The sequence below is a fragment of the Cynocephalus volans genome, chromosome 7 (assembly GCF_027409185.1).
Source record: "Cynocephalus volans isolate mCynVol1 chromosome 7, mCynVol1.pri, whole genome shotgun sequence".
NCBI lineage: Eukaryota > Metazoa > Chordata > Mammalia > Dermoptera > Cynocephalidae > Cynocephalus > Cynocephalus volans.
In genome coordinates this window covers 85,193,529-85,207,224 of record NC_084466.1, presented here as the reverse complement: position 1 = coordinate 85,207,224, position 13,696 = coordinate 85,193,529, and the positions used below count along the sequence as shown (strand labels likewise).

At 44.4% G+C, this 13,696-nt stretch overlaps 1 protein-coding gene across 2 annotated transcripts in view; it reads left to right on the top strand.

Moving 5' to 3' along the window:
* TNFRSF19 (TNF receptor superfamily member 19) overlaps positions 1 to 13,696 on the top strand; it is an 82,100-nt gene that overhangs the window by 34,802 nt on the left and 33,602 nt on the right. For both annotated transcript variants that reach the window (XM_063102534.1, XM_063102535.1), the window contains exons 4-5: positions 471 to 649; positions 5,502 to 5,587. In XM_063102534.1, the coding sequence (XP_062958604.1) occupies positions 471 to 649; positions 5,502 to 5,587 (265 nt within the window). The remainder of the gene's footprint in view (positions 1 to 470; positions 650 to 5,501; positions 5,588 to 13,696) is intronic.

Genomic DNA, 13,696 nt, shown 5'->3' with positions numbered 1-13,696 from the left:
AGGAGCTCTCTATTAGATAGATTTCTAGGCTTGTAAGCTTATGGAATTTCTCAATATCACCCTTGATTTCAAAGAGCTTATTTTCCGCCTTGATAAGTGAGTAAGTGTCTGAGTGTTTCACTGGCTTCAGCTTTTGAACATTCACATGACTGGCTTAATTAGAAAAGAAGAAAGGGCCATAATTCTGCCATAAGCTAATAATAATGCAACAGTGGGAGTCCGAGAAACCCTTTATTGTTCCCGTGCTCATGGCTTCTTGAATAAAGTGGATGACTAAGTATACTTACCATAGTAAGAGAGATTATTAGCAGTGGAAGACACATTTGAACTTGCTGACAGAGCTGCCTTTGTACCTAGGAAGGCCGACACTTGGTGATTATTAGGCCAGGTCTTCGTTCTGTCCCAGCGGTCTTTCCTTTTTCACGCTTTCAAAGACTGAATAGCTTTCTATTGGCTGTTAATCCCTACAGGAATGTGGCTTCGGCTACGGGGAGGATGCACAGTGTGTGACATGCCGGCCGCACAGGTTCAAGGAGGACTGGGGCTTCCAGAAATGCAAGCCATGTCTGGACTGTGCACTGGTGAACCGCTTTCAGAAGGCAAACTGCTCAGTCACCAGTGATGCCATCTGCGGGGACTGCTTGCCAGGGTGAGTTGGAGGTTGCTTTCCCTCATAGTAATTTAATTAAATAACTTTTAAAAAGGCACTGTTCTTGTTCCCTTCCAAACTCGAATGAATACTGATAATAACATGAAGACATTGTGGAGTGTTCGTGTCTTCTTGTCTCAGTCGTCACCACTGGATTTTCTATGCACAAAAGATAAGTGTCGTGAAAATGTAAAGAGTTCCTACAAATCATTAAAAGAAAGCTTGGGCATATGGACAAAAGAATGAACAGAAGAGTGATCATATAAAAATATTCATCCCCATTAGCAATCAGAGAAATGCAAATCACCCCCGCTCAACCATTTCAGCAGATACTTCCCAAGGAGCTACTTACTAGGCATTGCTTTAGGTACTTGGGATATGTCAGAGAATAAAGTGGCAAAGATACATGCCCGTATGGAGCTTATATCCTACTAGACTTTTAAAAAATATCTAAATAGTAAATAATAAAGAAGCAAATTATGCAGAAAGATAGATGATGGTAGTTGCTATGGAAAAAAGAAAACCTAAAGCAGATAAGGGCAATGAGGCATGCCCACTGCAATGGGTAGACAAGTTATAGTATGAAATTAGGCAGTCGGGGTAGGCTTTGTTGCAAAGGTGAGATCTGAGCAAAGACCTGATAGAAATGAGGCAGTTGGCCAAGCAGATCCCTGGGGGAGGAGCACTGTAGGCCGAGGGAACCTCTAGGGAGAGGCCCTAAGGTGGGCACGAACCTGAAGTATTTAAGAAATCACAAAGAGGCCAATGGACAGGCAGGAGAAAGGAAGGGAAGAATAAAGTAGAAAGAAAAGCACTGGGGCTGGGGGGCAGGTTGAATGGTGAAAGCCTTAAATGGACACATTGAAAATGTACCTGGGCCTCGGAAAGGAGGGGGACTACACCTGGGTCAGGTGTGACCGCTGGACGGATATGCCAGACACAATGGACAGTTGGAGGATAGAGCCTTTATGAACAGCTGGCGGGACGCAGTGAGGCAAGGGGACCATCCGTAAGGGAGAGAAGAGGCTCCGCCACACCAGGGAGAGAGAGCGGATGAAGCAGGATGTCATGATAACTCAGTGGGTGCGGAGTGGAGCTGGTGTGTACTGACCAAAGACAGAAGAGAGGGAGGAACAGAAGTCCCAGAGCTGTAGAAATCAGGCTTTATTGAAAAGGTAGGAAACAATCAGAAACAGCACTATAGGAGCAGCAAACATTTATTATTTTAGTGCACTGGGCACTGGACTAAACACTTTTATGTAAATTATTTTCTATAATTTTCACACCATTTTAAACATGAAGAAACTTGAGCCTTATCAAGGATTAAGGTTATCCAGGAAAGATCGCTTAGCCTGTATGCAGGGAAGCTCGGAGTCACATCCAGGGAGTCTGATGTCAGAACCCGTGCTCTGAGGCACTACAGACAAAAGTCTCTAACTGGACTCAACCACAAGATCGAGGTGGTTTTGACCAGATGCCCCAGTGGGGCTCTCATTGAGGCCAGAGGAGGAAATAAAGCCCTGAGCCCGAGGGGCAGAAACAAGGTAGGAAATAGCCTAGTGGGCCAAACATGACTTGTGCAGAGACAAGGTACAGAGACACCCAAGGAGCTGCAAAAAGTAGTCTTAACACCAAAAACACAAACAACAAAAGAAAAAATAGCTATGTCAGACTTCATCAAAATTAAAAACTGTTGGGCTTGAAAGGATGCCATCAAAAAAGTGAAAAGACAGCCCACAGAATGGGAGAAAATATTGGCAAATCCTATATCTGATAAGGGACTATCTTATCTAGAATATGTGAAGAACTCTTATAACTCAATAAGAAAAAGACAAATAATCCAATTAAAATAAGGACAAAAGATCTGAATAGGAATTTCCCCAGAGAAGACACACAAATGTCCAATGATCACATGAAAAGATGCTCAATATTAACCATCAGGGAAATGCAAATCAAAACCACACATTTCACACCCACTAGGAAGGCTTTTGCCAAAAAGACAGACAGTAACAGGTGCTGGCGAGGATGTGGAAAAGTTAGAGCCCTCACACAATGTTGATGGGAATGTAAAATGGTCCAGTCACATTGGAAAATAGTCTGGCAGTTCCTCAAAAAGTTAAACATAGAGGTGCCATATGACCCAGCAATTCTACCCTTAGGTTTATTACCGAGGGAATTGAAAACCTATGTTCACACGAAACTTGTGCACTGATGTTCATAGCAGCATTATACATAATAGCTAAAAAGCTGCAACAACACTGCAGTGGTTTGAATGTATCCGCTCCAAAGTTCAGGTGTCACCAGTATGATGACATTAAGAGGTGGAGCCTTAAGAGGTAATGAGGTCATGGGGGATCCTCCTTCATGAATGAGATGAGATGTACTTATAAAGGGGCTTGGTTTGTTGCCCTTCCACCTACTGCCACAGCATTCCTCCCCTCCAGAGCATGCAGCAAGAAGGCCCTTGCCAGACACCGGATGCTGGTGCCTTGGCCTTGGACTTCCTGGCTCCAGAATTGTAAGACGTAAATTTCTGTTCTTCATAAATTACCCAGACTGTGGTATTCTATGATAGCAGCACAAAACAGACTAAGAGAAACCCAATATGGGGTGTATTCAAACAATGGAATATTATTTAGAAATAAAAAGGAAGGAAATTCTGACACATGTTACAACATGCATGAACCTAGAAAACATGCTAAGTGAAAGAAACCAGACACTAACAACCATATATGTGATTCTATTTGTATGAAATATCTAGAATAGGCAAATCTACAGAGACAGAAAGTAAATTAGTGGTTGCCTAGGGCTGGGGGTTGGCACAAAGGAGGCAACTGCCATCTCCTGGGTTTTTACAAAGAGAACCCAGAGCAGGTGTGCAGCTGGAGTGTGGGGGGCTGGTCTCCCCAGGATCTCCAGAGACCCACTTCCTCATGCTTAGCCCCATGCATGGTCATTGGAGCCTGCTGCTTTCTTTTCTACAGTGTTTGTTCATTCTTTAAGTAAATGCTTAGATGTGGGAAAATTATAAATGAATAAATATTTGAATGATGTTTCACTTTATATGATTGGTTGAAAACTACATCCTCTCTAAGCCAGCATTAATGTATGAGGCAGGCGATAATTACATAGTGACTTTTACCAGGTCTTATCAGAGTGTTTTATAAGTATTCTTCCAGATTGACTGTATTTCTGTGAAGAAGGCAAATAGTTGAAACCCATTTTGCAGATAGGAAAACTGAGGTAGAAAGAAAATGAGCAAAATGCATATTTCTTCCAGATAAGTGATGCCAAATTCAGGCATAAGGCAGGCTTTGCTATTCCTGCCTTCTGCAGCCTCAGCCTCCCTCCTGTAGGCCCCAACCCCCACAGGACATCAGCTGCATCCCTCCCCAGTAGCAGGAATAGCAGGAATAGCAGAAATAGTCTATCCTCTGTGCCCACAATTTGAGTGATGAGAGCCAGTCCCCTTGTTCCTGAATCTGTTCAATGACTTTAGTCCAGTTACTTAACTTCTCTGACACCCATTCTTCTTGCCTGTAAAATTATCATCCCATAGTAATACCAACCTTCAGAATCATTAGAAGGATTCAAAGTATAATGCATGTAAATTGCCTCGCAGAGTGCTGAATCCATAGTTAGCACTAAAGAAACATTGGACGTTATCGCCACTTGATGGTTTTGAGGGCCAGTGATGGTTTTTTACATGACTATTTTCTCAAAGTGTGGCCAATGGGCCTCCCTCCTCCTCTTCTGGCCTCCCATGCCCCCATCTCTTCTCTGCTTAGGGGACCTGGAACTCAGTCCTGAAAGAATAGCCAGGCCCCTGCCAGCTCTTTGCTGCTTCTAATAACAATGACAGCTGACATTTATTGAGCACTTACTATGTGCTAGGCACTTTATGCACATTAGTTTATTTAATTATCAAAACCACTCTGTAAAGTAGGGATGAATATGATCCCCTCTTTACAAAGGAGGAAACTGACCATTAGAGTGGATAAATGATTTGCCCAAGGTCACCCAGCCTGTAAATGGAAAGGCTGGGATTGGAAACCTGGCGGCTCCACTGCTGACTCCCCATGCTTAATTTCACTGGAAGGTCTCACGTGGGGTTTCCATGACTGGCGAGCAAGCACGAGGACTTCCTCTGCCCATTCTGTGCCCCATGCCCCCTCCACTCTCACCCCTAACCCCCATCAGTCCCCTTGCTCCTGAAAGCTGCCTGAATTGCCTTGGCCAATTTTCTCATCCTCTTTCTCAGTAACTGTGACCTCTGTTTGTGAGATCTGGGCTTTTATCCTAATGGTTTATCTTGTCATCAGCATTTGTTCAACTTCAAATAAGGGGCCACTGCTGTGGATTTCTGAGATACATGAACTAGGCTGAACAACCAGTATGAAGCAAGGAGCTGACAAGAGCACAGAACAGAGCTGTCAGCCGGTGTCTAACGTACGCAGCTCAGAAAGTTCAACCATGGCTTGATGGTGACGCACAGGACGTAGTAACTGAAATCAGAACTGTGTAAGCAAACTCAGTATAAAACCAGAGCCAGATGATGGCATGTCATCTCCTTGTAGAAATGCCTTCATTGGTTGGAGAATCAGTGGTCTACAACCAGGTTTCCTTAGCAGTTTTCAAACAGTGTTCATTAGGCTAACCAGTGTTATTTGGATTCAGTCTAATTAAAAATTCCTCTTCAAATTCACTGAGACACTGTTATGTTTAAGCCTTTGTGGACCTTTTTTTGAACCATAGAAGTGGTCACGCGACTGCTGGTAATATGTGACACGGTCTCGTTTGCTGCAACTGTGAGCTCTCAGGAGAGAGATAACAAGGATTATTTTTCTTCTAGGTTTTACAGGAAGACGAAACTCGTCGGCTTTCAAGACATGGAGTGTGTGCCTTGTGGGGACCCTCCTCCTCCTTACGAACCACACTGTGAGTGAATGTGATACAACAAAGCGGAAGGGACCCCTGGCCTTTTCAAAAACGTTTTATTTTTTAAACCTTTCTTCAGGTTGGTAAATGGAGCAAAATCTCTCTCTGCCGTGGGGCTTATAGTGTGCTCTGCTCGGCCAAGCTTCTAGCAGGACATACAGCCTCTTGTTGTATGCGCCAGTCAGCAAACTGTGTGCACTGATCGGAACCTCATGGCGAGACTTGGATGTTCTGCTGCTGCTGTGCTCTGGTCAAGGTCTTATCTTTCATTCTAGGTATATAATGCAGGCAGCTCCAATTAACCAGGGGGTCCAGACCCCAGCGCTTAATGCGTCTTTGTGCCGGGCCCCATGAATTACCCTTTTCCCTTCATCGTTCCCAGACACAATCATGTGGTGGCGTCTCTGCCTTTCCAGAAAAGTTCCTCTTGATGAATCACCTGCCCTTGTTAACATATCACTAAATGGGATCTTAGTTTACTTCATTCATTCATTCATTCATTTTTCTCATTTACCAAATAAATGAGAAGACAGAACTCATTGCATGCTGAGGATACAACTGTAAGTGAGAAAATTGTGCCTTCTCCTCTTTATATTAACATTAGTTCGTCTTTTTGACAATATATTTTCCTTAGATATAAAAGACATTTGTTACAAGTTATCAACCTGCACCCATTCTGAGTAGGAAGAAGAGTAGTTCATCGCTCTTCTTAATCCTAAATACAAAGCTGGCCAGTGAAAACCCACAGGTGGTGAGACAGCAAAGGAGACAGAAGGTGGCCTCCCAGTGCATCCGGGCAGGAGCAGGGCTCTGGCGAGCTGTACATCATGGCACACAAGGGACAGCTACGTCCAGGAGGGAAGAGGGTGCTTTACCCCAGGCACAGGTTGTGCGTGCCTTTCTGGGGAGCACTGTTCTGATGTAATTTCCAATGCATGAGATCTGTCCTCTAGCTTCTTTCTGTAAGAAAGTCCCTCTGAACTAACGGAAAGTTAATGCATTATTTGATAAGGTCACATAGTACTTCTTTTTCCAAGAATGTCATGGAATTTTGCAGTCCATGCTATTGTGTCCTTTACCAAAATGTGTTACTTTATTCTTCATTTGAAATGATAGAAAAGCAAAAAAATGGGAAGACTCTAACTTTTATAGAAAATGTACATTGACCCTCATTTTTATAACATGTAAACATTTCCCAAATAATTCATTGCAATTAATAAATGCAATATTGAATAACTGTGATGTAGCAGTCACAGTACAGATGCTAAACTTATGTTTTACTGACTTTTCCCAATAGTCCTATCATCAGCCCAAATTTGTCAGTAAGAACACTAGTGCAGAGAAGATAATAAGTTTCTGCTGTTGACTGGTAAATGGCAGAGGCGGTGTTCCAATCCTAGTCCAGCTTCAGGTCCAGTGCTCTGTCCACCACACTCTGCTGTGAGAAAAAGGAGGTTATCAAATGTGTCCTCCATGTGGACGCTTTTCTTGTGCTGTTTGCTTTAATGTTTGTCATTTAACAAAAACCCTAAAAGTCTAACATGTGAGAGACACTGAAAGAGCTCCTGTGGGGCCACAGGAGGATGTAAAAGCGTATGTCCATAAGAATACGTCCTCTTGCCCGTGGGTCAGCTGGGCCATCATTGTGTCAAGACGGCAAATTGAGATTATGCACTTCATCCCGCACCGCCATGCAGAGGGTTAGTGAAGAAATCGGTCCTGCCCAGTTTAGAGTTGGAAAGTACAGTACTAGGTGGTTTATTTTCTTTTAATTTATTGGATTTAAATTTAATAGTCTAGTTAAAAGTCTAAGGCTTTGGAATTTTTTGCATTCAGGGTTCTGTTTAAGCGTAGACATCACAAATTAGCCTTTAAATGTAGATCTCATGTGTAACTTTTTGTGTCTTGCGAAGCCCCTGGGAAGTTGTAATTTCGAAAAGGAAATTAACTACTTTAATATATAGATAGATAGATAAGTTTCTCCATATATGAAACTTTTTAGAAAGCAAAGAAAAAGAAATTGTTTGTCAAAGTCAAAAATGCGGCATGACCAGCTCATAAGCTTTTACACGTAAGTAAAGCAAGACAGTTTGGGGTCGCCAGTGCTGGTTCTTATCGCTGAGAGAGAAAGTTTGCTGCTTTTGGCACGCTTCTTGGAAATAATTCCAGAACACAACTAATCTCTTGGAAAGAGATCTTGAAGTCTTTGAGGGAAATTATGTAAGGCGCCTTATGTTTTCATTTCTTCTGCTTTGGGCTTTTCAACGCATCCACAAAGAGCTGCTGCTTTGGTGGTTTCCCCCGAGGAGTTCCTGCTCCATTTGGACTCTTAGCTATGAGAGGTACCACCCCACCTACCTCGGGCACTGGGGGTTGTTTCAGGGATATGCGTGGTGGTGAGAGAGGCTGGAACTTCTGGGACGCAGGACTTGCCGTCCCAGGAGCCCAGGCAGCTACGGGGTCTGGGCTTGCAGCCCCCACGGCAGGAGGCCCGGAGCTCCGCGCGCTATCTGGCTCCACAGGGTGGTCTGCGTCTCCCAGCGCTTTGCTCCTTCAGGGAGAGTCTGAAGAGGCTGGCAAAATACCGTCACCCTGCGAGGCGGGGCTTTTGTCACTGACCGTAGGACAGATAACTTGAATGCCTCCTGGATGCCAGGCACACGTGGAGATCAAAGAGACCCCAGTCCTGTCCCTCATGGAGCCTGCAGTCTGGTGGAGAGTAGTCGCAGGAGGCCTCTGAGTAAACGCCATTTGCTGCTCCACACGTGGTACGGACTGTGGCAATGATCGATCCTGTGCCTGGCAGGATCCATGATGTTCTATGAATGGGCAGGGACATGGGACCACTAGGGATGGCTGGAAAGTGGCTTTGGAGATTCAACAGAAGGGCCAGAAAAGCAGGAGCTAGTCGTGCCCTGTAGCTTTGGATGCTGAGTGCAAGTCAAGTCAGGTGACACTGGAGATGTCCTTTGGACGTGGCATCCTAGAAGTCTCTGAAGACATCAACGAGAGCCATTCTGGAGCGATAGAAACAAAAGCCAGGTCAGGATGAAATGAGACCTTCACTGCAGACGGCTCTGTCCAGGTGTTTGCCCGCAACAGGGTGACAGTGGAGCAGCTGTGTGGCGCGGGAGGGCTGTTTTATTTTGTTTCATTTTTTAGGTGAGAGACACACTGTGTGTTTGAAGGTTGAAGGGAGGATCCAGTTGGGGGAAGTTGACTATTTCATGTGAGAGGACAAAAGTAGGGTCAGGCGGCTGTGGAAGGATCCCAGAGCTCTGTGGCGGCTGGCCTGCTGTGCCTGTGGGGACCAGGGGAAGGAAGGACTGGCAGACAGGTGAACTCGGCCAGTGCGTTCAGTGGCAGGAAGGTAGTGGGGTGTGGAGGCGGCTCTATATCTGTGAGGTAGGAGGCCCCGCGTTCTACCTGGAGGGAGACAGGAGCCAAGGGACTCAGAGACCAGCAGAGCACAGGGGATTGAGGTTCTCATTAGAGAGAGTGGGAGAGGAGGGGGATTCAAGAAAGAGATGGGTTTGCCAGTAGCACCAATAGTCCAGCTGAAGTTTGTGGTCGCAGCGAGGCACTAGGAAGTGTGACATCTCCAGGCTTCTGCTGCGGGGATGACTCGGGCCACCTCTACACCTGGGTTACACCCTGAATGCGTAGCCCTTACCAACGTACAATCAAGTCTTCTAAAAGGATGGATGTGTTCATAACATAAGAATAATTTCAAGTGAATGTAAATATGTTTTCCTATGTAATGTCTGAAGCAAAGCAAAGTAACAACTTAACAGAAAATATGAGATCGAACACTTCCCAAGCTTCTGTCAGCTGTCCTGGGGCCACGCCAGTTCCATTCTTGTTTATGGCTGGTGGAACTTTGGCCAGGGACTTACCTCCCCTATGGGTAGGCTTCTTCCCTTGTAAAATGGAGTGACACCCCCCTGCTGAGGTTGCTGTGAGCACTAACTGAGATCATATACATGAGAGCCCAGTATAGCCTCTGGCAACCACAGGGTCTCAAATCTGTTGGCTCCTGTCCCTGACCCTTCCTAGCTCTTGGCTCCTAGCAAGCACTTGGGGGAGCGGCTGTGCCCTGACTGCCTGGGGGGTGTGGTGTTTAGCGGAAGAGCGCGGAGTCAGCGCTGCCCGCATAGGGATCCACTCCACAGAAACAGCCACGCATGTGTTCTCTGCGGCTTAAACGTGTGATAGGGAATGCCTGAATGTAAGTATCTGTCTTCGTAGGGAATACCTGTGTTCCCCATAAAATAAAAAGAAAAAGCAGTTTCTATCCCTCGTGACTCTGCCTTGGCTCAGTTTTAAGAAATCAGGAAAAACGTGTTATCTGTGAGAGGCAGTGGAGTAGAACACAGCCTGGGACCTGTTTCCAGAAGTTTTGTATTCGCATCCTGGCTCTGCCTCAGGCTGATGGTGCAACCTCAGGAAAATCATCTTCTCGCTTTGAATCTCCATTTGCTCCCTGAAAACTGGGGGTAATCATGCCCATGTCTGCAGATTTGGGGTAGTAACATGATACCTGCCCCGGGGTCAGCTCTGTAATGACTGTCTACCTGCGAGCAGCCTCCTGCCCTGTCCTCTCTGCCCTGCCACGCCGGCCCCAGGTGCGCCCCTTGGAGGATCTGGTGGTTGGGAGTTGTCCCATGCCGGGAGGATCTTGTCGTGTGTCTGGCGTTGATGTTTGCTTGCTGGTGCTTCACCTCCATGGTGGGGGAGCAACAGAGGATACCGGGAAAGGGGTGACTGTGGGATCTTGTGTTAGATAAGCTGGGATGGCTGGACTACGAGGCTGAAGAGACCCGTCTTAGGCTGGCTGGTGACTTTCTTCTCTATTCCATCCTGAGGCCTCAAGCCCCATGCCTCGCCCCCGAAATAATGATGGATTTGTGATGGTAATCAGTCCACCCACAACCCGTTTGTCTGGTCACTAATAGCATTAACTTGTACTAGTGACTGGTTGGGCATGGAGTGCAGGGCTGATTCGTGACACTGCTGTAAACCGCAGATAAGTAGGAGGCGCCCGATATATAAGTCCTGCTGCAGTCTTTGCCCCTCCTTGTATCTTCACTTCCTAAGAATGTGCGCCCATTTAGACTTTAAGGAAAAATAGAGAAAAACACACATGAAATTTTAGAACTATATCCTGCCCTTGGGTCTGATAAGATATGCAGATTTTGTGTGATTTCTTTTAGCAATGTTTACTTAATTTGAAACAAATACTGTGGTTGGAACAAATGGTTTTGAAAAAATTCAAAGTGGTTTTCACTGGAGTACAACTTTACTTAAGTATGTTTAACCTAGATGTTTGCTTTGTTCTTGAGGGCTTTGTAAAACAAGCCACGTGATTCTGAAGAGATAAACGATCAGATAAATCACTGACCAGCAGCTACTCAGGAATTCTGTGCGGCTCCGTACTCAGAAAACAGTGAGCAACTCTTTGTACCATAAATTACATTACTAAAAAAATGATTATTTTCCAAAGGAGTTTAAAATATCTCTAATAACAAATAAAAGTAATTTCAAAATGAACCTTTAAAAGAAATATTTACTCATTTAAGATAATTTTTAAAGTTTAGTAGAAAAAAGGACAAGGACACCGATAGCCTCCTAAACAAAACATTTCCAGCATCAGAGCATCGCAAAACAAAATACAGCATGTTGGGGTTTTTCTTTCCAGTCTTTTTTCTGTCTGTACTACTGATTTTTAAAGAATAAATATGATTGTGCTCTACATGCTATTTTGCATCCTTTTCCCACTTCAGATGTAACTTTTCACATATTACTCATAAGTATTATTTTAATGATTTTATCAAGTAGAGCGTCACGTTGGTATTTGGGCTCTGGGTGAACTTTAAGGCTGTCCTGTTACACGTGACGCCGCTGTTCACCTTCTGGGCAAGAAGCCTAGCCATGCTGACACCCAGAAGTGTGTTTATGGGTACTAATATTTTTGTCTCTTGACATGTAATGCTAAATTATCCTAAAGTAAGAATGCCTGGTATACACCTCTTTTAAAGAAAACAAACACAAATTTAAAAGCAGATAAATTGGGAGTATTTTGAAATCAATACCAATATGGGTTTCAGGTTTTCTTTAGAGGTGGTGGTAACGGGGGGGAGTGGGGGGGGAGATGAGGGAGGGGGAGAAATTCCAAGGTGACTTGGGCTTTTTCCTGAGTATTTTAGCCGGCTAAGCGCTGAGGTTAAGAGACCAGTCCTGGTATTCTCCCAGCACCTAGCACAGGCATCCTGGGGTACTTACCAGATCTGAGCAGAGTAAATGACTGTAATAGATGCAGAAGAGATACATATAATCCAAAAAGCATTTTTCATTTGCTGGAAACACTGTGTGATTTTTATTCTACGTATGTATGGTTTTTCGTTTCTGCCACAGAGTTCTTCTGATGAGTTTGCTAATATTTAATGGTCTGATTTTCCAGTGTACTTACTGGAGCCTCTGCATTGGCTCACAAAGCCAATATGTACTAATTAAGGGTTCAGTTTACTGAGGGTTTTCAAGTAGTCTGTGGTCCTCAGACCGAGACTCCTGAGTGTCCAGCCAGGGGATTGCTGGCATAGGTGCTGTTTATGGAGCCTTGCTTTGGGGATTGTTTCAGAAACAGATGAGTGCTGCTGTACATTTTAAACAAATACTCATTGTGTTAGAGGAGGGGAGCTTTTTACAGAGACGTCTTAAAACTTTAGCTCTTTCCTGCTAAACAGAACTTTCAGAGTTGGGAATAGAAGACAATGAGATCAAAAGAAAGCCAGCACACACAGAGCCAGGCCGCTGCTGTATTCACTGCACTCAAAGCAGGGGTCCCTCTGCTGCTCACTCATCTGTGGGCTGGTTTGAGGCGCTATTGCACCTTCCCCCCTTTCCTTCCATCATCTGCAGTGCCTTGCTTTCTTTAGCGTGTCACTTTCTTTTTATCAATATTATGTGATTTCTTTATTTTATCAAAGAATCATCTAAAATAGTAGTAGTCAAATTTGCTTATGTGGAAACCAAATCAACAAAGCTGAAAACTGAAAAACCAACCAGGTCTCCCGGCAAGGTCCCAGTACTGCAGATCTCTGTTGAGAGGATGCCTTTTAAGCCCTCCCTTGCAATCTATTTATTTTTTGTCGCAAGCATTGCTACACCCAACCAAACCAGCCCAGTGGAGGGACTAGAGGAGAGGGAAGGAGCTCCTGGAGGCAGAGATGGAGGGGCCAGAAGTGAAAGGGCAGCCCGCAGTGGAGCAGGGTCAGAAACGCACAGAACGCAGCTGCAAGAACCCCAAGCACTGTAATGTTGTGCCGCAGTGTGTACAGCAAACAGACCTGTTCGTCCCAATGACTGAGCCCTGAGGCTGTCTCTCTATTACCACGCACTTCGGTAATTATAGCTCTCATTATTTTTCTGGACCCTGAAAAGGGGCAGGGGATGATCAAATCATGTGTTGAAGTCTTTTTTAAGAAAGCAGAAAACTTTTGTAATCATTTTAAAATGATTTCCATCGAAAATGATTAACCCCTTTTTAAGCTTATTTGCTTATTGAGGTAAATAGTTTACCTATTTCTTCGTGAGTAAATATGTTCTCTGAAAATATGCTGAAAATGCGCTATAGCAAACTCCTCATTTTCTGAGGATGTTGAAAACAACAACTGGGCTGTATAAATCTCTCGGCCTCTCTAGAGAAAAAGTACACTATAAATGTAATTGCTCTGTGTGATTATTTAGCTATTCCCAACATTTATCCTCCAGTTATCTCTCCCTAGCCCTAGTTTCATTAAAGTTATATGAATCATAAAATTCTTTTAAAAGTTTCTTAAACTCAATGTGCTCTACATTCATTCTTTTTCTCAGTACAAAATTGCTAAATATTTGTAAGCCATTAACTTTGTTTGCTACAAGTTAAAAAAAAAAAAAAGAAAAGAAAAGTTAAGTGCCTTGACTAGATAAGTTGACAGCATCCCTGGAGTCTGGAGCTCCTTTGGAGAGTCCTCACCTGCCTGAGGCTTTCTGGAGGCATGGGTCTCTGGAGCCAGAGACTTTGATCGGGCCCTCTGAGAAGCCTCCAGAGAATGGTAGCAGTTGAATATT